The sequence below is a fragment of the Hylobates moloch genome, unplaced genomic scaffold, assembly GCF_009828535.3.
Source record: "Hylobates moloch isolate HMO894 unplaced genomic scaffold, HMol_V3 SCAFFOLD_14, whole genome shotgun sequence".
NCBI classification, from domain to species: Eukaryota; Metazoa; Chordata; class Mammalia; order Primates; family Hylobatidae; genus Hylobates; species Hylobates moloch.
This window is the reverse complement of record NW_026652289.1, coordinates 75,735,559-75,761,412: the sequence shown is the minus strand read 5'-3', so window position 1 is coordinate 75,761,412 and position 25,854 is coordinate 75,735,559. Positions and strand designations below refer to the sequence as shown.

Here is a 25,854-nt window from a genome sequence, read left to right as displayed (position 1 = left end):
TGGGGAGCTTAGAGGCTGCCTCTTGTCTCTGTGCCGTGAGTCTCCCTTACACTGGTTGAAGACTAGTTATGAGGCATTGCAATTTCCTGTCCATGTCTCCCCTTCTGCTTTATTCAGACTGGTGGATTCCAAATCTGGGAGGCAGTACATCTCTCTCTTTTGTTGTTGCTGATCTGTGGACCACCTTCTAGATCAGTGCTTTCTTAGAATCACCTGAAGTATTTGTTTAACACAATGGTTTTTGGACCCAACCCAGACATTCTGATTGTCTGGATCTGGGGTTAGGCTTGGAGATCTGTACTTTTAATATACCTTTAGTTAATATCAGAGCAGATGATCCAAAATCAGGGCTGTTGACTTTGAGAAACACTGGTCTAGACCATCCAGAGTTGGAGAAAGATATTATTAAGTGTAATCTTTTATTTATTCCAAATTTACCAGACTTTTATTTTTGAGGGTAAGGACTTTGTCTTATTTTCCTGTGCAATGCCAGTGCCTATATAGGACAGTAACTGGGACAGAGAAGCTAGAATCTCTGGGGAACTTCAAATATGGGTTCATAGTACTTGTTTTCCTCTTATAAAATGCCCCTCAAACATTAAATGCAGCCATTCAGCACTGCATGGGCTTAAAGACCTAAGACAATCCAGGCTGGTCCAGCTCCAGTAAATCTTAGAATTGCCCTTTCCTTTGCCATGTGGGCCAGACTTGGGAAAATAATGTAGGCTGGTAAGCATCTTTTGAAAAACGTTAAAGGTCTAAACAGATCTAAAACTGGATCCTGACCCCTGATATGGCCTGTATGGCCCCCTCCCCTCCACACTGTCCTTGTATGGAAGAAGAGACAAGTCACCATATCTAGATCTGGTTGAAGGCACACAGACCTCCCCACCCCCTCGCCATGGTTCAGGAGGGAAAAAATAGCTCTAATTAATAGACTAAGCTGGAGGAAAAGGGGATAGAAAGTTTACCTTATAGCCCAAGCCAAAAGTCTTAAGCCAGTTATTCACCTGAGCCACCTGGATGAACTTGATGAAGACTTCTGCTCGGAGCTGCGGGGTGGGGCGGCTGAGAACCATCAGTTGTACCCACTGGGAGATGCCGTTGCACAGAGCAATAGATCGCTCCATGGTGGGGTTTTCCTTCACACAGCTATTTACAAGGTAATTCTGATAATCAGAGAACTGCAGGAAAAGAAAAAACAACAAAAAAACCTATCAGTACTGTACTCTGGTATTCCAGAAGATTTAAGGGACAAGTCCAGTCTGCTCAGTTGATGGCTGGGAACTGCCATGAACAGAGGAGTTCCTGGCCCTCTTCTCCTGCATCTTGGCCACTTGCCAACAAACATGATGGGAGGGAAATCTTTCTTATTCTACCCACAGCATGATTTCTCTACATCGAAAGTTATTAGGAATAAGTGGATGTGTAGACACATTAGTTAATCCAAATACTGTATTTCAGTAGATATCGTTACTGACTATTCTAAATTCTAAAGAATACAGTACAGAATAAAGATCAGTAATGCTGCTAAGGTTAAGGGAATAAAAGGTAATTCCCCTGACAAAAACAAATCTCTCTCTCCCCAGCTGTTTTCTTACCTTAAAAATGTGATCATAAAATCTGCCCTGCCTAGGACATAGAATTGTTATGAAGATCAAAGATAATGTGTGAAAGCTTTAACTTTTTAAAGTGCTACATATATGTAAGGTTGCACTAATGGAGTAGTTATGAACCTCATGCTAATACAAGCCTGTTTGTATTTCCTTCTACTCACCAACTGGAGCAGAGGCAAATGGAGTACTTACAATTTGATTAGCTATATGTTTGCTGACCATGGTTCCCCAACTTGACAATAGCATTGACTATAGTTGGCAATGAAACAGCATGTGTAAAACTGGAAATGTCCCTGAAGATCTAGTCTAAGTGATGTTTGTAGCTATTGTGTCCCTGTCACAAAGAATCCCTCTGCTCAAATCATACAACCAAGAGGGAGGCACAGTCTGTTTCTCTTCAACTTTCTTATGGAAGTCTTTGGTGCTTTTCCCCAATTATTTCCAACTCTTCCCTTTGAAAGAAGGTGTGACCATATGACATGGTTCAGCCAGCAGAATGTTGAGTGGAAGCGATGTAACTTTGGAGGAAAAGATGTAAGAGCCAGTGAATGGTCTGCCGTGTTGCCTTCCCACTGCTGCAGAGATCTTGGAAATTCCTGGCAAGATGAAGCCTCCACCATCCAGGTTCCTGGGGAACTCTGATCAGCCTCTGCTGACCCATGTTAGACATGCAGTGTGAGTGAAAAACAAACTTTTGCTTAAGCCACTGAGATTGTACAGGAGGTGGGTGGGTGGGGGGTTGTTACTACAGTACACCTTAGTTCTGCCTAAGTAGTAAATATATAGATGAGAAGTCACAACCCAAATAGAATAGCTGCAAATTAACTGAGCCCCATTTCACTGTGCTATGGCTGCTGATGGGTGGAAAACCTATGAGTAGGACCAAAATCGCTCCTTAAGAGAGATATATAAAGCAAACATCTTACTGGTTCTAAAAGAAAGTAGCCACAACTCATTGAATGCATATATTTTGAATATATTCATTCAATTGATATATTCCAGTGAATACATTTAATACACCCCTCCCACTATAAATGTAACTTTAAATCCACTTGTTTTTTTAAAAGAATTATCCCAGTAACATCCTCACTACCCCTGAAGTTTTGTGATAAACAGAAGATATCAAATGCCTTTCAATTCACAGCGCAGATGAATTTCCCTCCAACCTCATGTTGGAGAGAAAACTTACGTTTGGTAAAACTGTTTAGCACTGTACAGGAAAAACAAAAAATCCCTGAAATAGTCTTCTATGAAGGGACCAAGCCACTCAAAAGAAATGAAGGTTGAAACTGATGTTTTCACTTGCAATAGAACACTGTTCAGCCCCTGGGGACACTGGCTGAGATTCCTTGTTCTGCACTGATTTTTCACTTCTGCCTCCACTGATGTGAGCACTGGCATCAAACAGACATCCTGCAGGCCTGACCAAGCAGCCTGCCAGTTTGACCCCTGCAGAGCTCAGATTTCCTGTGTGATAAATGGCTTTTTTCAGTAGCTCAGCTCTGACTGCTGTCCTTCCCCGTGATGGGGAGGCACTGCCAAATGGGAACTCCCCAGGCAGAGCCTTTCAATTTGGGTCTGGGGTACTGAGGGGTGCAGAGAATGGAGAGTTAATGCTTGGAGAAGTTATTTCCAAATGGAAGCTGGGAGCTTCCTGGCTGAGTGGCCAAACAGCTGCATGAAAACAGCAGGGATGTCAACATTATGAATGAAAATGTAAAAATCAGGAGACCTGATTTGCAGGTCTCCTTCCAGACACAACTAAGCTAAATAAATTTGTGCTGAGTGACTGAGAGAGGCATGTAGTCCTAGCCCCAGCTCTGACTGTAATCAGCTGTGTCGACCTTGTTCAAGTCAGCCCTCTGGGCCTCCATTCCCTCACCAGGAGAATACTGGTCATTTTAATAAATGGACCCAGCCACTAGGTGGTCATTATTTTCAGCACGAAGGTGAAGACTGGATCTGTTGGTAGGGGTAGGGGCTAAGTGGAATAAGGGTTTCATTTCTCAGGAAAGCACATTGGCCAGTGAGGGTCTGTTGGCATCTGACATGTTGACAAGTTCTCTTGTATAGAACTAATATTCTTTGGGATCACATATGGATTGCAGTGAGGAAAGGATGAACCTGTGTACTCTTTCTGTTCCTGATGATCAACTGAAATGTCTCTCCCTTTGACTCTGCTTAGTTGCCCCAGTCGAAAGGTTTTGGGTCAGCACAGCTTATCTCTAGAATCACAGTGACTTCTGGGCCAGCACCACTTCAAGGGTTTAGGTATGTTCTGGGCTAGGCCAGTAGAATCTATTTTGGGATTTCCCAGAGCCATTCAAAGCTTACCCCAGAATGAATTCAAACTCTGAGAGGACGTATCCTCCCCCGCCCCCCCACCCCCTTTTTTTTTTTGAGGAAGATTTAAAAAAGAGTTGTTGAAGCCTAATGATTATCAGGGGTATGAGGGTAGAATGAGAGACAGAGAGAGAGAGAGTATCTGTGTGTATGTGTGTGACACAGAGTGAGAGAGAGTGTGTGTGTTTGTGTGTGTGTGTGTGTGAGATGTGTGCCCACAGTATGGTAACTTGAGTGAGTGGTGGGATGGTATGGGGCAGGGGCATAGAAGAAAAGAGATGGGAGAAGCATCAGGACTCACAACCAAAGGAATTCAGTTGGTACTGATTTTTTCAGACTCTGATGTCTGGCAGGAAAGCCTGCCACTACTTGAGGGGACCTCTAAGGTTATGAAGTGGATGGGCTGTTGAATTCTCATCTTATTTTAAAGAAATATCCCAGGGAAGATTTTTCTCCTGCCCCTTGCGTACATACCGATATCCTTCGGAAGGACTTGAACTCAAGGTAGGTGAGGTGCTCGGATAGCTCTTCTGGTTCCAGATGGTCAAAGAGCAGGGAGACTTTCCGTTTCTTGCTGGTATTTGATTTTATCCTTTGAGTAAGTTTCCTGGACCAGTCACGGGCATTGCTTTTGTGGGTAAATGTGAAAGGGAGAAGACAGGGAAAAGGAATAAATCGCTTTTTGCAAGTAAATCCATTAACATTTCTCACAAGAATATACAAAACACCATTAGCTAACTTTCCTTGGCCAAAACAGTGCATTCACAGAGTTTCTCCAAATCAGTTTTTTTCCATGGCAGCAACCAGGAGGTCTTGCTGGTTTTCAGTGAGCCTTTTAAGTGTGCAGTTGAGTACAGGATAAATGAGTTTACTTTAAGGCAGTGGGAAGGAAGGAGTCTCAGGTGTCGGTCAGTTTCCTCGCCTTTGGTCCTGGCTCCTTTGTGTATCCTCTGGTATGTCTGCTCCCTCCATTCTGCTTGTGTGTTCCTTCATTCTCATGTGAATGATAGGGACTCTCTATCTGGTTGGAAATCCCAAGGTAGTGAGACAGTTTTCATGCCAGAAAGAGAGCTCAAAGTGTCATAAAGGGAGGGAATCACATGTAGAAACATATGGTCACTCTTGGCAGAGTTGTGTCATTTTCCTCAAATGTCCTCAGCTACTGAAATGACCAAGGAAGCCTAGTTGACCCTAGAGTGCGCCCTGTCCCCATTATTTTCTTGTAATCACCCCATGCATTTCTTATTCAGTTTCCTTCATTAAACAAGCAAAGGGAAGCGGCCCCATTTTGAAAGACAGCAAGTTGCCTGTCTTTTCCAAACTGGTATTCCTGGGAACCTTGTCTCTTGATAAAAGGGTTCTGTGGTCAATGAGCTTGGGAAGTGCTATAAATTCTGTAGCCTCTTTGGCCAGTGAGCATATTACACACTCTGAAAAGCACTGCAAAAGGAAAGTTTAACTCATTATTCCTCAATTATATCTGGCCAAGTAATATCCCACAGACTAATAATTCCTACAGAATATAATGTGGAAAATTTTGGTCAAGAAAAGTCAGCTAGGAAATATTGGGACAAGGAGAGCTGGGGTTGAGAATTGCCCGGGGCTCTAATTTCATCTTTAAAATGAAGAAACTATTACTTTGAATAATCTCTTTCAAGTTGTGTAATTTTAAGCAGAGAAGTACAGAGAATCCAAACTGATAAACAGACTTATTTGGGGCTCTGGAATGTAATCTTGAAATCATTTCTACGTGGCTATAGTGCATCATGGACAGGACCTCAGAGGCTAGCTGCTGCTCTGTCACTAGCTTAACTAGCGGGACCCTAGATGGGTCACATTCTTGCTGAGCCTCAATTTCCCAGTCAGAAAAATGAGGATGTTGGATGAAATGATCTCTGGAATATATATCAGTTCTAGAATTCTATTTCTTAGGGATTTGTACTATTTCAAAATAAAGCAGCCACACTGTGAAAACCCTGGCATACAAAGCATACATTCCCCTCCCCCTAATTAGGAAAGGCACTCGTTTTCCCAGAATGGGTCAGTCTTATAAATAAGAATTCCAAGGAATAATTTAAAACATTCCTGGAATCCCATCCAGCTCTGGAAGTCTAAGTGTCTTTCATAGACATCCATATATGTTATAAGCCTTCTCCTGAATACATTTTTTAGTCCTGTCCCCATTTACAAGTTCAGGGGTGCCTCCTGGCATTAAGCGTGGGTTCAGTCATTTGCACTTTCAGTTTTTCATTATCTGGATTAATTTTGGTCAATATCTTGCTACCTGATTTCTTTTTGACTGGGACTTACTTTTTCTGCTCCTGGATATAAGTCACCTACTGCTTTATCATCATGAGGCCTCTCTGCTTTTCTGTTAAATGCCAAGCCTTCACTTTGGTGAGGCAGTTTGAACCTGTGTATTTGAGGGGCTTCTCAGAGTGGACAAAGAGAGCAGCAGTCACCACTGGGGGTCAGAAGCCTAGCAAGCAACTGGGATTATATTACAGGAGGGAGGTGGTTTCGAAAGATGAGTCAGGACCTTGACACTCACATTTGAGTTGTGTCAATCAGGCGGCAGTGTAACTCCTCACCCTTAGCTTTCACCAGTTCCTGAAACTCCTCCATAGTGTCTGTCAAGCTGGCGTCCATTTTAAACATGACCCAGAATTCTGTTATCCAGTACCTACAAGGAGGGGGTTAAAAAACACAATCCAAAACTGATACCAAGGACTCACAATTTGTTGGGTTCCAAAAGGAATTTACTGCCACAAAGAGAACTCAGAAAAAGACAAAGTCTGATTCGTCTATTAGTATATTGAAGGAGCTGGGGTGGGAGCAGGGAAGGAAGAAAACCCATCCACTGAAAATCTTCTGTCACTCCACACAAATGCTGGGGTAGGATAAGGCATAGCATAATCAAAGGAGCCATGACAAAGATTCAGGCACAATCATGTGGGTTGGAGATAAAGGAGAGAACTATAGATAAACCAAATGTCCAAAATGAGGCAATCTATTCATAGGTTATGCTTTATCATATTCAAATATTACATGGCTATTAAAAAGAATGTTTACAAAAAGTCTTTAATGACTAGAGAAGATTCTCATGCTATAAAGTTAAGTGAAAACTAGAGGATATAAAGCCATATATATTTTTTCATCTCAAAAAAATTGACATGAAAACAAAACAAAGGAAATACACCAAAATCGGTAACTGGATATGAGTGATCATTATTATAGTTATATTCTTTTCTATATTTTTAAAAATGTTCTATCATGAGCTATATTACTTGTATAATTAAGAATAAAAATAAAATAACAAATCTTTAATTATTTCTGTATTCCCTCCTTCATGTCATTTGATACCAAAGACAGAAAAAAGGTTGGTATAAAATAATTAAGCCTAGGTACACCAGAGAAAATTCACTGTTACGAAGGACTACCCTTTTTCATCTGTCCAAAGGTGGTCTATAGAGGTCAGGAAAGGCAGGGAAAGTCCCTTGCTTCACCTTTCATTTCACCTTGCTCCACAAAGTCTTGAAATACATAAAGAAACATTACCTTACAAAATAGCAGATCTTCAGGCAAAGTCCTGGTGAATTCTTTGCCAAAGCATCCTTATAGGTAGGGCTGTGGTTAAGGGAAATGGAGACCTCTGTTACAGAAACCAAATGACTTTTCATTCTTTGGAAGTATTTGCTGAAACTACCTCCCAAAATATTTTTTCTAAAAAAGGAAAATGTGATGCTTTATCTTTCTGGCCAAAGGATAAAAACCAACTTGATGTGTACAGCTGTATGCATATTATTGCCTAGAAAGGCGATGATAATTTTCTCTCCAGCCCACGTCGACCTGGCTTACGGAAGGAGGCAGCAGCACCGCAGAACTAAGAAATGAATCGTGTAAAGAGGTCCCAGGACAGGTAACTTATAAAAAGTGAAGGGAGGCTGAGGCAGGAGAATGGCGTGAACCCGGGAGGCGGAGCTTGCAGTAAGCCGAGATTGCGCCACTGCACTCCAGCCTGGGCACAGAGCAAGACTCCGTCTCAAAAAAAAAAAAAAAAAAAAAAGTGAAGATGGGGCAAATGACTCCTTGCCTGTGCTCAAAAAGCAGCCCCTATGAAGGAAAAATGAAGCAGGAGAAAAAGAAAAAACAGCAGCCCCATTTATCTTTTACAATGTTTCTCTTAACTGATACACGTGTATGCAGTGAATTCGAAGAGGAAGAAATACATATTCAGATATGTCATGATAATGAAGAACAATAATATGAAAGTTACAACATATACACCTAGAGGATGTCAGTAGACTGACCTCATAGGTTGTAATGGCAAGTCAGACAAACTGTGTGAATAATCGAAAACAAAACTGGAGATCACCTTAAGGATCCTTTTCCTTCTGAGCATTCCAAGAATATGAAAGAATAGCAAGATCTCATCAAATTCACATGTCTTTAAAGATAAATGGAAAACAATATTCATTTAAGAGTCAAAGAAATGAGAACTCCAATGCAGTGATGAGCCTGAGTAGGTCCTGCCATTTCCCATCAACAGACTGAGGCATTAGGCTATGTGGGCTGTGTGCCCGCCCGTAAAGGCCATGCCCTGTTTTCCTTCTAAAAGCTGTGCATAATGACTACAATATAGGGTTCAGTGAATTCCAGCTGGGCCCATGAGAGGAATCCAGTGAACAATCCAGCAAGAATTTTAACTAACTGGGATAGGACTGGTCTTTCTTCTGTGGGTGTATATATTTTAACCTTTGGAAAATTTAGAGTTAAAGAAAAGTAAAAGAGAGTCAAAGTCATAGTACTGATCTTTTTTGTTAGGAAGGAAATCTGTGCATTTTGAAATTGTATATGCTTGTAATGTTTAAAAGCATATTAGAATGATAGCCTTGAAACTTCAATTTGCAATATATAATTAAGTGCTTTAGACTTGTGGTTTTAAATTGAAACCTTATTAAGTTTATGCATAGCTTTGGAACATCTAAGATAATGATAGCTTTACTGTTTATAAATTTTATCTATTAGAGTTATAAAAAACTATTTAGAATTCAGGGAGGTATCTGAAGCACTTAAAAATTATCTAAGATATAAAATGCAGAACTGTAGTTTAAAACCATTGGAAATATTTAATTAACATTATTCAAATTAACGAAACATTTTTCAAAGTCCCTTAAAAATGCTTGCTGAAACATGCTAGACTTATGGAAACAGTAAGATTTGCAAGCTAAACTTGAAACCCTAAACAAGAACTATGGTTATAAAATTTGTAATTTTAATAAAATGACTTCTAGTTTTAAAAATTAAATTTTAATACATGTACTGCCTATAAAATCTGCCCCTTAGATCAGAGCACCAAAACAAAACAAAAATCCACAAAACCTTACACATCAACAAAGGTAATTGACATAAAAATAAGTGCAGGGAACTGGCAAACTTCATGAAGTAGAAAGTTTTTATGCCTGCCTTTCTTTGGGTGGAAAAGTAGAAGTGAGAATGAGATGGCTTTATGTTTCTTTATGCCACATCACTAAGAAAATGCATCACTTCAATGCAAAGAGATTCAGGCATAAGGCACATAGATAAATACCTCTCAGATTCTATATTATCATTTGTTCTACTTGTTGAAATTTTTATTCTTCCATTTTAAAGGGGAAGGCACAAAAACCACACTTCTGTTTTAAAGCTAAGTAGATACATTAAATCGACATGGTGACTTTTACTGTGTCATTCACCTTCTCCCAGTGGCTCCTTTATCCTTCCCTTTAAAAGTATATTCTGACAGTGCACGTTGGCTGCATGTGGCGCAGCGTCAATGGTGTAAATCCAGTCAGTCTACACGTGAGTGCTGAGCCTGGGCATCATTCAGAGGTCCTTAGAGCCCCTATGCCATGGCAAAGGCTGCCCCCCACAGGGAGCAGGGCACCCTCTTTCTCACTTCATTCAGGAGCTGAAACAAACACCAGCGCATGCAGGCTAAATAGTAAGAGGCTCAGGCATCTGCTGGTCTTGGTAAACTTCAGTGTTTGCTGGAACCCTCAGACCCCATACCTTTTTCTTCTCTTCATAGCTAGTACTGTGGCTATAAAGTACCAGTACAGTTCTGACTGTACTTTTCTGGCATCTAAACTATTCAAAGCATGTTTTCAAATTTATCCCTCTCTTCTTTTAACAATGGAAATCAGAAGACCATCTGAGCTTATTTAACTAAAAATTCTATTACTTCCAGGTCAGAGAAGAGGGAAACTAAGCGTAAAGAAAAAAAATAATTTTGCCTTCAATGTTTAACCTGGCTTTCATTACAGGAGTATTATTTCATACTCTCAGAATCCCTTTCCCTACCCCAGGTTACATCTTCACCTGAGCAAAGCCAAGCTATCACACGTAAAAGTTCTTGTAAATATAAAAAGTATCCCAATGTTTGCAACCCTAGTAATGCAACATTTATTGTGTCCTACCATGAAACAGCCACTAAACTAAGTTCTAGATACAAAGAAAAATAAGCCTTGCTCCCTGCCCTTGAAAGACAGAGTCTAGCCGGGGAGATGACACACAAATAGGTAAGTTACAGTGTAAGTACTTTTAAAATACAAAAATATATTTATATCTTTCTTAAAGTAATTTGTAATTCAATCAATTTTTCAGTACCCTTGCAATCTTTTATATTATTAACCAAATTGAAATCACAGCAGCTAGATACAAAGGTTTAATAGATTGTCAATCAATAATACTGTTTTAGAACACTAGAAGTATTTTTAAAAGGGGAGAAGGGCTGGAAAAGTCAGGAAAAGCTTCCCAGAAGGGTCTTGAAAGAGCTTCTAAACAAAGAGGGTAGGAAGGCTTTCAAGGCACAGGAATGATAAAAGGCCCCATTACATCCAGTATATTGAGAAGTTCAGTGAGGAAGGGAAACGATTTCTCAGAGAGCTATGGAATGAAGCAGGAAAAACTTGCTGGGGACAGACTGAGGAGGCCCTTTTCCTGGCAAGCTAAGGAGTTGACATTAACTCAGTAGTCTGCAGAGGCTCAGAAGCAATGGCCTGCCCAATTTGCTTTGTAGGAAAGAATTTCAAGGGTTGCTACCATGAGACGGGGTAGGCGGACCATGTAGATAGAAAGACTGGAGTGGGACAGTGGTTCAGGAGAGGGACCACGGAGAGATGAACTAAGGCATGGTATGGGAATGGAGAGCAGAGACCAGATAAGACTCATTTCTGAAGTAGAAACCCTAGGATCAGGTGACAGACTGTAGGAGGTGAAAGCAGGGGAGAAGTCAAGAGCTCTTCTGATGTTACTCGTTTAGGCCAGAATAGATACTAACACTATTAACTGAAATTGACCATGAAAATACAGTCATGTGCTGCATAACATTTTGGTCCATGACGGACCACATATATGACAGTGGTCCCATGAGATTACAATGAAGTTGAAAAATTCCTATTGCCTCATCCTGTCTTCATAATCCTGACCCAATACAGGCCTAGGCTACTGTGTATATTTGTGTCTTAGATTTTGACAACAAAGTTTAAAAAGTAAATAAACATTAAACATTTTTAAAATAGAAAAAAGCTTATAGAAGAATATAAAGAAAATATTTTTGCACAGCTGTACACTGTGTAGAGTCAAAGTTTTAAAAATTAAGTTTATAACAAAGTCACAGTAAGCTAAATTATTATTGAAGAAAAATTTTTATCAATTTAGTATAGCCTAAGTATATAGTGTTTATAAAATCTACAATTATGTACAGTAATGTCCTAGGCCTTCACATTCACTTACCATTCACCCCTGACTACCCAGAGCAACTACCAGTCCTGCAGGCTCCATTCATGGTATGTGCCCCCCATACATATCATTTTTTAATCTTTTATACCGTATTTTTACTGTACTTTTTCTATGTTTAGCTACATACTTACCATTGTGCTACAGCCACCTACAGTATTCAGTACAGTAACCTGCTGTACAGGTTTGTAGCCGAGGAGCAACAGGCTGTACCATCTAGCCTAGAAGTGTAGCAGGCTATGCCACCTAGGTTTGTGTAAGTACACTCTATGGTGTTCACACAATGACAAAGTCGCCCAATGATGTATTTCTCAGAATGTGTCTTAGTTAGGCAAAACAAGGCTGTACTGGTGTCAAAGCAGAATTAATGAGGCAGTGGCTGTGGGTGGGGACAGTGGGCTAATGAATATATTAAAGTCTTAAGTCTTAGCAGGACAAACTGGTATAAACCTAAGAAAAATGGTTTAGGTTAGATGGCTGGGTGCAGTGGCTCATGCCTGTAATCTCAGTACTTTGGGAGGCTGAGGTGGGAGGATGACTTGATGCTAGGAGTTTGAGACCAGACTAGGCAATATAGTGAGACCCCTCTCCCTGCATCAATTTCCAAAAAAAAAGAAAGGTTTAAGTTAGAGAAATCCAGACTTGAAAATCACCATCAGCACAGAAGAATGGTGGAAACAGTGGTAGAAATTCTGGTGAGAAATCACCCACAGAAAGGAAGCTGAGTGAGAGGAAAACCAGGACATTATACCTATATGTAAGCAGAGCTCAAAGAAGCCTCTAGATGAAAAGCTGGAGAAGGCCCAACCCAAGAGGTAGGAAAGCCAGGAGGGTGTAGTTCCGGGAGCCCTGGAGGGAGAGCTGGGAGGAGAATGGGGTTATCAGTCATGCCTAATGCTTCTGGGGGTCAATGGAAACATGGATGAGAAAAAACCATTGGGCTTTGCAATTAGGAGGTTACTGGTGACATCAGAGGAAAGTTTGAATACTGGGGGCCAACTTAACACAGTTACGAAGTGAGGAGGAGTAAAGAGATTGGAGATAGTGAGTGTAGACTATTTTAAGACACTTTCACATCAAATTTTTAACCCTAACAATGGAATGAAGGGGAGGTAGGGTTAAGAGCTGATTTTTAGATGAGGAGACTTGAATGTGTTTTAGGCTGAGGGGCAGGTGCCATTGAAGAGGTAGAGTTTGAAAGTATAGGAGGGGCGATAGCTGGTGGAGTAAGATTCTGTGAGAAGTACAAGGGACCATGGGAAGTGGAGAGGGGGGGTCTGCCCCAATATGTAGGCAGCCAGTAGTGCACTAAGGGCAGGAACCCTAAGGTACAATTTTTTTTTTTTTTTTGAGACACAGTCTCACCTCATTGCCCAGGCTGGAGTGCAGTGGTGTGATCTCAGCTCACTGCAACCTCCACTTCCCAGGTTCAAGTGATTCTCCTGCCTCAGCCTCATGAGTAGCTGGAATTACAGGCATATGTCACCACGCCCGGCTAATTTTCATATTTTTAGTAGAGATGGGGTTTCACTATGTTGGCCAGGCTGGTCCCAAACTCCTGACCTCAAGTGATCTGCCCACTTTGGCCTTCCAAAGTGCTGGGATTACAGATGTGAGCTACTGTGCCCAGACACCCCAGGAACAATTTAGTCCCTAGGCCAACAAACAAGTTTTTAGGGGGGAATATTTAATCACTGACATTGTTTATAATCACTGGTACATGAAATTAATAAAAAGTAGACATTGCATTGGTTTCATGATGGTTTAAAATTCTCTGCAGAAGAGGCACCCACTTATTACCTGCACCTCTTATTTATGTGCACTTCTCGCAATGCTCCCCTGCTTTGTGTGCTACTGGAAAACACCTCCTTTGAGGCGAGAGGTAAAGATTCATGAGTAGGTATAGAGAAGGGATTCAGTCCTGATGGTTTTTATTTTTTCTGTGTGCTGTAAGATGAAACATGGGGAATTAGGAGAGTAGAAAAGTGTTAGAGCAGCTGCAAGTCATGACACAGTACCAGGGACCTGCACCTTGGGTGCTAAACGGTCTCACTCCACCTACAACTCTTCTTTTGTGGGGGCTGCTGCTTACAGTGTCATCAGTGAGAAAAAGCAAGCAGGAGCTTTCTCCTCCCTACTTGATTCATACCCCATATTAAGGTTAAAATCCAGCAGGTTTTGCTTGGCACATAGTCAATCCTCCTGCCTGAAGCAATAAGGCACCAGCAGATTCTCCAGATGCTGTGGCACTGGGAATCGTTCTTCAGAACCTGGAGAAAGTTGAAGAATTGGACAGGAAGGCCAGAAAGAAATTTATCCTTGAGTCATGCTTGCACCTTTGTCAATTTGCACAGGATGAATATTTTGGACACTCTACAGAAAAAATATTTTTTACTATTAAGAGACTGAAGATTGTATTTGCATACTGATTTCTTTGACCACCCCCCAGAGCAATCAGCATTGCCCCACCCAACAGAGAATACACGAACACACCCCCAACACATGCACCTATACCCCTAAAAGGACATATGAACCTATTTGCCACTCAGGGTTATTCCAAACCAATAAAAATAAAAGCATACTTCAAATTTCAAGCTACTTTTTGGGTGGATCCCATTTTGGGATTGCCAGTCACTATGTTAAAGGATATAGGGTGATAACTTTTTGGAGCAGTTCTGCAGAGGAGATGATAATTCGGTGCATGGTCAGCATGACTTGCAACAGTTGGTTACTTCGACACAGGTTTCCATCTGCATCTGAAAATATAAAGAGCAGCACCTGAGTTAGGCCCTCGAGGGAAATTAGTCACCTGGTAGACACCTGCAAACCCTCCATGACTCAGGTGCAATCCTTCAGGCACAGTGATTTTCTTCCACTGTCCCTAGCACTGCCCCCCTCTATTTTTCTCATCCTCCCGCTACATTCTTCCCTTGCAGAATGTCCATTTTGATGCTCATTAATTACCCCTTTTCCTCTCCACAGTGGTAAAATTGGGAAATGGATAAAATCTGCATCAGCACACTCGAGTCTCACTGAAAGCAGAAGCAGATCCAGGTTTTGTGGGGCCCAAAGTTCATATAACTGGTCGGGGGGTGGGCAGGGAGAGAATTCTCTAGGGTCAGAGTGAGAAAAGCTGGTTTTTAATAGATTGCAGTTAAAATATCTTACCTTTACAAATTTTACAAAAACAAATGACCATATGAATACATTTCTAGGGCCCTCCCATGGCCTTGGAAGGGGCTCATGCAAGTGAGGAGCCCTGAAATATATGCTTCTCCAGTTTTATGGTTAATATGCCTCTGGATGGAAATAAAAGAAGACTATGGGCAAACATTACATTTTAAGATTGCGAGTGGATTACAAGTACTCATGATGATTTGTATTAAAGAACATGGTTAGCTAGGTTTTCTAAATACCAGCTGGCACCAAATAATAAGATGCATTTATACACTGGCATTGGGTAAAAAGATTCCCCTTGGAGTGGTTTTCAAAATCTTTTCAACATTTATGGCATGAAGTGTTAGGAGCTGTGCTGGTTATTCTCTGCCAGATCGATTCTTTCACCATGAAAAATATCAGCCCACTCACTTGCCAGCTGGCTTCCAGTTGGGTTTAGCCATTGGGAAGCACCAGCAAGAGATGGGAGTGGAGGGAAGTCAGGATATTTGTTTTTCATTCTCTCTCTGCATTGACACCACTCCCCTGACAGTGACTACATATCTCTTCAACAAATGATCACGCTGGTTGGTCCTCCCTTCATAGCACCAGCTCTCGCTGGATCTAATACTATTAATCTCCTTTGACCCCCTGGCCCCAAGGGTGGTAATGACTCCTGACTGTTGATAGTTTCTGGATACATCTCTTAATTCCACTCTCATCTCTGTAAATAGTCCCTTCATTACAGTATCTTCATTTATACGAACTGAATTCTCTTCCAGACTGGGAACTTCAATTATTCAAGGCAAGAGTATCAAATGAAAGAATATACATGAATTGTTTTGTCATCTGCATTGCTCTTTAAAATTATATTAAAGGGGTTATCATGTTCATTCTCCTTCAAATGTACCAAATGGTAAATGAAGGACACAGTGCTTTTGGGCTCAGGATTCAGAAGTCTTGGCTCCTCAAATGACCTAAAGTCATATCTCACTGAGAAAATATAAGTGGCTGGGCACAGTGGCTCACGCTTGTAATCCCAGTGCTTTGGGAGGTCAAGGTGGGAGGATCGCTTGAGGTCAGGAGTTTGAGGCTGCAGTGAGCTATGATAACACCACTGCACTCTGTCTGGGTGACAGAGCCTGAGCCCATCTCAATAATTAAAGTGTATATATTAAAATTTATATATATATATATGTATATGTAAACTGACAGTGTCTTTCATCTTCCCATCCCCAAATCCACCATTTCACTGGTACTCTGTTGCCCTTACCCCCTGCCCTCTTCTGTTAGCATGGAAGGCCAACACTTCACTGTGCTCTGGGTCTCCCCCTTTCTCAAGGACGTTGATCCTGCATTTCTCCATTTTCTCTCCCACAATATCAACTTTTCTCTCTGTGGGTTTATTTCCATTGTCATTGAAATTTGCCTCTGCATCTCCAATTCATAACCAAATAAAACAAAACAGAACCTTAAACTCTCATCCTCTCTAGCTACTTATTTCTCCATTCCTATTTTTAGCAAAACCTCACTGTTATCAGTTTCTTTTCTCCCATTCACTTTTCAATCATTCCATTTGACTTCTGTGTCCATTATTCCACTAAATCTTTTATTTCCAAAGTTACCAATCAGCTCCACACTGCCAAATCCAATAGTTACTCCTTGGTCCTTATCTTACTTTATGACTCAGTAGCATTCAACGCAACACAACCCAAGTTGATGACTCTCTTTCCTGGAATGCTTTCTTCTCTTGGCTTCCATAGCATCACACTCTCTCAGCCTCTCTCTCAGGCTCTTCTTCTGTCTCCTCTTTTTCTGCTGAGCTTTTAAATGTCAGCATGCTCTGTGGTTGAGTCCTCCCGCTTTTTCTTTTATTTATTTTTTGATAGTTTTTAAAATTTAAAACTTCTTAAATTTTAAATTAAAAATAAAACACTTTCACTTCTTTTTTCTAGATGAACTCATTTAGTCCCTTGGCTAAAATACCATCTATATGCTGATGACTGCCCAACTGGTATCTTCAGCCTTCACTACCCAATTAGTATGTCCAGCAGCCTACCTGGCAAATCCAATTCAACGTCTAAGTTCAAACTTAACTCATTCAAACAAAACTCCTGACCTCTCCCTCCCCCGAGTTCATTGTTCCTCGCATCTTCCTCATCTCCAGAAATGGCACCACCAACCATCCTCTCAGTTACCCCAACTAAAAACCTAGGCATTATCCTTTATTTCTCATGTTCCTTCACATCCAATCCATTAGGAAGTCTTGATTCTACCTCCAATATATATATCTCAAACCTGTTCATTTCTCTCCATCCTTGGCCTCACCCTAGTTGTAGCCACCATGATGCAATGACTTAATCGACCTCCTTGCTTCCACTCTTGTCCACCTACAATCTATTCCCTATATAGAAGTCAGGATGAAATCCTAAAACCTATAAATCAAGTCATGCACTTAGTATACTTCAGTGGATTCCATTCCACTTGGAATAAAATGGACTCCTTACTGTGGCCAAAAGAGCACTACATGTCCTGGTCTCTTTAAATATCATCCACTTCATTTCATACCACATTACTCCTCTCCACACCTCTAATTATACCTCGAACACTCCCAGCTTATTCCTACCTCAGGGCCTTTGCATTTGCTATTTTCTTCAATGTAGTCTTTCTTCCCTTGAATTATTGATGTCATTTTGGTCTTAGTTTCAATGTCACATCCTCAGAGAAGTCTTTTCTAAACTACCTAAGGTATTCCTTACCCTGCCTGAGTTTTCTCATAGCACTTACCATTATCTGAAGTTATCTGCTTTATTTATTTAATTTTTTATTTTCTAAATCTCCAGTAGAATACAAGCTTCATGAGACCTGGGCCTTGTCCATTTTTTCCACAACTATATTTCCAGGGCCTAGAATGGTACTGAAACATGACTCATTCAACATTTCTTGAGTAAATGAGTGAACTATATCAAATAGGAAACACGTTAACTTTTCACATATATTTAGAAATTGAGTTTGCTTTCATCATTACCTATTTCATTCGTGAAATATAATATACACATTTATCTTCTTCCTGTTCAGTTTGCAAAAGAAATTCAAAGTTACAATTTGGTAAATCATTTTTATAAAGTGTTCATCTAGCTTGGTTATAGTTTTGTAAATCTTTCATTAATTCTTCTAAACTTGTACTCTGTCCAGGTAGGGTTAGTATTGCTTTATGTTTTCTGGCCCCACATAATTTCCATAATAATTATTATCTTGCCACAAAAATTCTGCATAACCAACCACCCCAAAACGCAGTGCCTTAAAGCAGTAATCACTTACTTTTGCTCAAGTTTCTGTGAGTTGGTCAGAATCAGCTAGTGCAGGCTGGGTGTTGCTGGGGGCCCTAGCCTACATGCCTCCCTGCTTCCCTGGGCCGGTAGGCTAGTGGGGGTAGGTCATCTCATGATGATGGCAGAACACTGAAGAGTAACTGGAAATACTCAGGGCCTCTGAAGCCTAGGTTTGGAGCTGGCATGCTGTTTCTTCTGACTCATTCTGTTGGCCAAAGCAGGTCACACTACTGAATATAAAGTCAAAGGGCAGGAACTGCAAAGTCACATGGAACATATCACTGACATAGAGAAGGTAAAAAGTCAGGGGGCAATAATGCAATCAAACCTACCACAGTTACGAGAGGTGGCTTTTCAATGCAGCATTTGACAATACAGTCTTTACAATGTACCCTTCCTCACAGGTAGCAGTGTTCATATTCCTGAACAGTGTGGTGAAACTACAGGGAAAAGAAGAAACTGAAATATACTTGTAGGGTATGCATTAGAATGTTCACATGAACCATGGACAAAAGCCAGCTTATTCAGTATGGATAGCATCTAAAACTTGCCATCTCAACTTTCCTTTATGGCTGGCTAGCATCTTCCCATGGATGCTCACCTATGAGGAAAAGGGACTTAGACATGTCCTGGGTGAGATCAAAACTAAGTCACCTATGGAAGGATTCCAGGAACTAAAGGGTTTACCATGAAGAAAACTTGGGGAAGAGATTAAAGTTGTCTTCAAATATCTGAAGTGTTCTTTGTGGGAGTTGGTTTAGCCTTGTTCTATGGGGCCACAAAAGGCAGCACCAGAGCAGATGGATAGAAATTATGGGAAATAGGATTGGGCACAACATGTGGCAGAAAATTCTAACCATTAGCACTGTCTAATGATGGAAGCATTGCCATCAGAGAGATATTAAAAAAGAGCCTGAAGAGCAACACTTAATAAGCATTATTGTAATTAGCATAGCGCAGCTATCATTTATTGAAGTCCTACTAAATACCAGGAGCTGTGCTAAACACTTTAACCATGTTCTAACTCTCAACAACAAGCATTGTTCACAACTCACAGCTGAGGAAATCAAAGCATAGAGAGATTAGGTAATTTGTTCTAGGTCAAAGGGACAATGAGTGGAGGAGCTGGGACCTGGCCCAAGGTCTGTCTGATTCCAGAGCCCCTTCTCTTTCCACTATACCTGGCTGCATGCTGAATCACCATTTGTCAGGATAAGGAATTCAAGAATAAAGTGGGAGCTGAGCTTTACGAACTCTTCCAGTCCTTATGGCTACAAGTCTAAGAAATCTCACTAAGGTCACAGCCGCTGCACATTTCGTGAAGTAGCTTTTGTACTCTGGTGATTTCTGAAAAACTCTTGTGAACTTTGGTTGATTGATACTAATCTTAAAAATTGCCTTTAAGAACTCAGGGTTCTGTGCTTAAGATTCACAATCATATTCACACTTCACTTTTACCTTGGACCGCTTCTTCCACAGAGTTTCAGTGACGTTCCCAAAGTACGGCTTGTTAATCCTCACATGGTCTCTGTGGGAGTGAGTGCTGGCAAATGGTAAGGCTGGCAGAGGATGACTCACTCAGCAAAGGGAGGCAGAGATGTGGTTAGGGAAAGAGCAGACAGAAACACTCTCTCTCTACACCCAGTCCAGAACTCCAAGGTAACTCCTCTCCAGTTCTGGTTCTACTTTTCAATGAGAGAATGGTTCAGTGTAGTCACTTGCCCTCATTCCCACCACCAGCTCTCCCACACATAAGCTCCAGCCTCTATACAACCTCATCAGGGATACGTCCCTTCCTGCTCTCATTCTGTACAGCATGCTCTTCTTCCTTTTTGAGAGGAAGAGGCTCCCTTTGAAAGACAAGATTTTCAAAGTGGGTGGTCAAGGAAGATCTACCTTCCAGGCTGCTAGATTTTATTTTCATATTTTGAGATAATTGTTGCAAGCTGATTTAAATATTTCAAAGAATAATTCCATTTTGTTTTCATCTTTAGGCTTTTTAAAATGCAGGGTGTCATACTAAAAATTCTAATAAGTAAAATGTGCAATGCATAATAAAATGTGCATATTTTTTCATTACCATCTGCTTCTCCTTACACTTACAGGAAAAGACTTCTTTAAAGGGTTGAAGCCTCAGTGGGGTACACAATGTTGATCTTACATACTCTGCCATTTGACTGGGGGAGTAATATACGCTGCTAGAGAAGCATATTAATTAAAGACTCACCCAACCTGCAGACCACTTGCTCAAGAAAACAGAAAAACTAAGTGGATTCTGGAGAGTCATCTGTCTCTGGGCCAACAGCCTATTTTCCACCGTTAGACTCAGTGCTGGCATCCCATAGTTTATGAGATCACAATCAGGGTGGAAAAGGCTAGCCATCTTCTACCTCTTCTTTCTGTCCAAATGCATTATTCCCTACTAAAACCATCACAAGTAAGTGGTTGTCTGGCCTCTACTTGGACCCCTCCAATGAGAGGATACGGCTTCCTAACTATTCTATATAGCAACTGTTCATTCTACTTCAAGTAGAAATGATTTTTGACACCACTAACCAACATTGATAATGACTCTACCCTATGGAAAGCACTGTCCTAGGTACTAAAGGAGATCTGAAGAACTATATGAAAACTGCTGTCATTGCCTGAAATAAGCTGCTTGCCTCTGAGAGAGAAGACCTGCTCCCTGATGATCAGAGTCTCGTGAGAGAAAACTGGCAAAGGGTGGTGATGCAGACCCTGCTCCTTGCTGATAAGAGGTGGGGGCCAGCTTTCCTACAGTGAAGGCTTGTCTGCGGGATGAGATGGAAACGCCTCGCTGCAAGATGAACATGAAACATGAAAACAAATGTCCAGCACCAGGCAGCAACTCCAGAACAGTCACTTCTTCTCCTTTGTTTTGGTTTCCAAGGAAATCTCTTGATGTGTGAAGGGATTTTGAGTGTGCCAGAGACAGATCAGTATATGAAGGATAGGCAAGCTGTCAGCATTGAGGGCCTAACATGAAATCACAGGTGTGCCACAACCAGAGGCCAGAGGGTGGTAATGGGAAAGCTAGGATCAGAAAACCTAGGGGCAAGGTGAGAGCAGAGCCTGTGGCAAGGGTGAGGTTGATAACGGAGGTCAGTATCTCTAGAAACATGGTTAGGCTGGGTCTAGGTTGAACCTAGTAGGTATACACACAGAATTCTAAATGAATAACTATGTGATAAATATTCCAAAGAAATAAAACCTACTTGTCACCAAGACTATTACATTCATTAAATCCTGTTTGAAGACTGTATAAAAACTGGCAAGCTGAAAATAAGCTCAGTAGTTTGTTTTCTGGTCGTTGTTTGTTTAGTTTTTTAGAGCTGACAGCATCAACTTAGGCAGGAAGTGCATGTGAAGAAACAATGTGGTGATACAAACTTTGAACTTGTATACCTTCTACGACCTGAGCCACTTCATACATATCACCAAGGCCACTTTGGTCTCTGTTAGTCCCCAGCCCCTCAAGACTCAGGGGAGGAGAACAATCAGGAGAAAGCAAGTGATCTGCTAAGGATTAAGTCCCGCTTTGCAGGGAAAGTGAGAATCCATTATGGTTGCCACCAGCAGGATGCTTGTAAGAGTTTAATGAAAAGCTCTCCTGGGAGAGAAGTGAGAGGAACCCTGGTTTGTAGTGTCCACGTATTTGCATGGTGTAAATACTTCCACTATGGCCAATTTCAAGCTACCAACATGAAGTCACTGAACATGCACCTAGGAAGAGATGCTTGCAGTCAGCTCTCAGGACAGGTGTGAGCCACCTCCAGCATGCACCCACAGCAGCTGCAAGCCTCCTCAAGAGGGCTGGTGCTTGCTGGGCTTCCTTTTGTATTCCTTCCTGTCTGGTCTCCTTGCTCCCCAGGTGTTCCTGAACCCATTCCACTCCTCATCTCACTCCTAATCTCATGCCCTCTGGGCCTTGCCCAATGACTGGACAGTTAATCCAGATCAACAAATTCCTCTGCAGGAGACAAGGACTTCAAGGGTGAATCCTCTCAGAGAAATCCACATTGCAACAGCAGTTTCTTGAAGTGGTTGGTACTCTAAACCAAGAAAAAAATGTTAATATAAGGTGAGAATTTGGGAGAAGGAAAGCTCAGTTCCTTGTAAAGCTTGTCCTGTTCTTCTTCTTTCTGGGATAAGCTGGTATGTCATACCCTGGCCCACGTATGACAGCCTGCCATATAGTTAGACTAATGTCTATTTCTTGTCATATTACAGTGTCCAGGAATTTATGGAGCTCTGAATATCTTGGTTACAATTGGCTTTTAATTATTTACTCGTAATGGCTGGGGGACACTATAACATGGACAATACACAAGCTTTAAATTAACCCTGACCTGCAATTTCAAACTTTTACAACAGGCCTTTAAGTGGAGTCTTACCAAAGCAGGAGAGGGGCTGGCCAGGCTCATCTCTTCTTTCCCACCCAACTGCTGGGGCAGTAATGACAGCTGGTGCCACAACCAAGGCCACAGACACAGAAGAGGGAAAAATCTGGTTAACCCACCCCCAGACAAAGGTGATTTGTTCTAACTAAGCCTCCCTCAACTCCTGTTGCAGAGAAGCCAACGTGGAAAAGACTTGAAGGAAAAGAACCCGTGCTTCCTCCCTCTATTCTATTGATATTCACTGTCCTGCTGGGGCCAGAGTAGTACATGGGAAGGAGGAGCAGGCCTTTCAAGTTGCACAGCATCTAGGTACACATGAACAGACCTGTACAAAATGGGCACATGCCCACACAAACCATCCCTGAAGTAAGCGAGTGGCTGAAGAACCACACCATTCTCTCTGGGTGAGAATACCTGATAATGATAATGTTACATTTTTGTGGCACTTAGGTTCAACAAACAGCTTCACCTGTGTTGAACATTTGCATTGTACAGCAGCTCAATGCAGCAGCAGGACCATGGGCTCAAATTTAAAAATGAGAAAACTGAGGCAACATGCCTCAGCCATGGTGAGTAGAGGCACCTCCACAAGAAGGCCCTCTCACTCCCAGCCCAAGGCTCTTTCTTTGGCATGTCCTTCTCCTCGGGGCTTAGGAGGTAGGTAGGAACATACTGGGAAGAGCTCTACCATTTTGGCCATCCATGTTACATGGTTAAACCTCTCACCCGCACCTCTACTCTTTCTTCCTCCCCAGGAAGCCCTACACCCCCAACAGACCCACCCAGCCATTCTGACTGGAATTATGGTACATACTTAAAAAATGTCCTTAAAGAGCCTAACCCTTAAACCCACCACTTTTCATGACATCAACACAAGGCAGCTATTATTGGCACCATTTACTCAGAGACTCTGTGAGCCAGTGGCCAGGGGGTGAAAATGCCAGGTCCCCTAAGAGCCCACAGTGCCTGCGCTGGCCCATCTCTCCCTCTTCCCACAGCAGAAGCACTCTCTACTGCCTCAGCCAAACCAGACATCAACAGAAACGCTCCTCCCTGGGCATGGCTTTCCTTCCAAAGTGTGAAGCTCTATGTAAAGAATGACCTAGATTTTTTGGATGAGCAATTGAAGTCTATAAATGTCTAACCAAGTGCATGAATTGCCTAAAGTGAGAAAGAGCTTTTAGCTGTATTGTCTCTGCTGAGCAAGACAGCTGGCCTTCCTTGGGGATTGCAATCTCGATCTGGACTTGTCATGTCTGAAGAATCATCAGTCTGAGAAGTCAGGAGGGAAGTTGGTCCTCTTCAGTCCTGGAAATTGGACACAAGTCTGTGGGTGGGGTTTGGGGACTGGGGCTAGGAAATAAACACAAGGGCAGGGAGAGGTACTGCAAGTCCCGGGCAGACCCAGTGAGCTGACTCTGGGACAACGCTATGACTTCAAACTCTAAGAGCATTTGTTGAAGTCAGTGCCAACTGAATATAACCAGTGGCTACTTCTTCTGGGTCCCATCAAACTCTCTAGGAACAATTGAATTATCTGGCTGGGTAGTTATGCTACAGTTAGATTCTTTGATGAGCTGCCATGCACGCAACCCCATGGCTCATAGACATTGACCATTCCCATGCAGCACTATAGGAATGAGCCAGGCAAGGGAAGAAGGAGCAGTGGGGCCCTGTCCTAGCTTCCCAGAGGGACACAGAGAGCCGCCAGCAGCTTGCTGGGAGGAGGGCTGGCAAAGGGCCAGTGGACCCAAACAAAAATAAACAAACTGGGAGGAAAATCTGGGTCAGGCTCTTACCTTGCTCACTGGAGCATATTTCTATCACGTCATTCTTATCTGTTAAATTCTTGGCCTTTTTTGCATAAATTCAGACATACCCAATAGGCACGAAGAAGCAACTTAGAGAACTTCCCAAATACTTAACACAATAAAATAATACAAGGCCCATCTGAGAATTACTGGTTAGCCATGACCTCAGCCTTCCTCAGACAATTTTTCTCAATGAGTGACTTGGTCCCATCAGACCCACAAGCCTAGATAATAGATAACCTCATTCCAGTGCATGATGGAACTGTGGCAAACAGTGTATGCTGACATAAAATAGAAATCCACTGACTATAGTCTTATTGTAAAATATGCTTTTCACCATAGAAACTGTCCTTTAATTGCTTATAATTCTCTGCATTGAACAGTCTCGTACAAAAAAACATCACATCACCATGTAGGGCAAAAAGTAACTGAACAGTCTTTTGAAATCAGATAGAAATTATTCTGAAAGTTTCCTCACCCCTTCTTTGGTTGTGGTTAGGATTAGATGATGTTTGATTAAATACATAAAAATGCTTAGAAAACTGTGAAGCACTATAACAGTGATGAATTATTCTTATTTCTCTTGCTAGATTTAAGCACTATTTTGTTTTTCTTCTTTGTTCTGGTTCATCCTTGGCTATTCCAGACTGGGACCACGATTTTTTTGTCCCTTAACTATAACCACTACTCAAGGAGTGGCTGTCCACTGTAGTTCATCACTGTGCCAGCGAGACTGGACTTGGTTTCCCTCAAGCACGGGGTCCTCCTTGGCAGTTAGTTGGTGGCTGTGTTAGTCCATTCCTGCATTGCTATGAAGAAGATATAATTTATAAAGAAAAGAAATTTAATTGGTTCAAGGTTCTGCAGGCTGAATAGGAAACATAGCAGCATTTGCTTCTGGGAAGCCCTCAGGAAGCTTACAATCATGGTAGAGGGTGAAAAAGCACGCACATCACATGGTGAAAGGAGGAGCAAGAGGGAGAGGGAGGAAGAGCCACACATCTGGCTGGGTAGTTATGCTACAGTTAGAGTCTTTGATGAGCTGCCATGCACGCAACCCCATGGCTCATAGACATTGACCATTCCCATGCAGCACTATAGGAATGAGCCAGGCAAGGGAAGAAGGAGCAGTGGGGCCCTGTCCTAGCTTCCCAAAGGGACACAGATCTCATGAGAACTCACTATCATGGGGACAGTACCAAGAGGACGGTACTAAACCATTCATGAGAAACCTACCCCCATGATCCAGGCATCTCCCACCAGGCCCCACCTCCAACATTACACTTCAACATGAGATTTGGGCAGGAACAACATCCAAACTGTATTAGTAGCCTTCCAAGCTTCTTTTCAATCCTAGGTTTTAAGCACATTCCCCCAACCCCAGAACCCTCAAGAC

General features: G+C 41.8%; 1 protein-coding gene across 1 annotated transcript in view; it reads right to left on the bottom strand.

Moving 5' to 3' along the window:
- RASGRP1 (RAS guanyl releasing protein 1) overlaps positions 1 to 25,854 on the bottom strand; it is a 75,220-nt gene that overhangs the window by 22,547 nt on the left and 26,819 nt on the right. The window contains exons 3-7 of the mRNA XM_032174225.2: positions 14,389 to 14,494; positions 7,518 to 7,580; positions 6,511 to 6,642; positions 4,434 to 4,587; positions 1,011 to 1,184 (exon numbers count right to left, since the gene is read on the bottom strand). Coding sequence (XP_032030116.1) covers positions 1,011 to 1,184; positions 4,434 to 4,587; positions 6,511 to 6,642; positions 7,518 to 7,580; positions 14,389 to 14,494 — 629 coding nt within the window. The remainder of the gene's footprint in view (positions 1 to 1,010; positions 1,185 to 4,433; positions 4,588 to 6,510; positions 6,643 to 7,517; positions 7,581 to 14,388; positions 14,495 to 25,854) is intronic.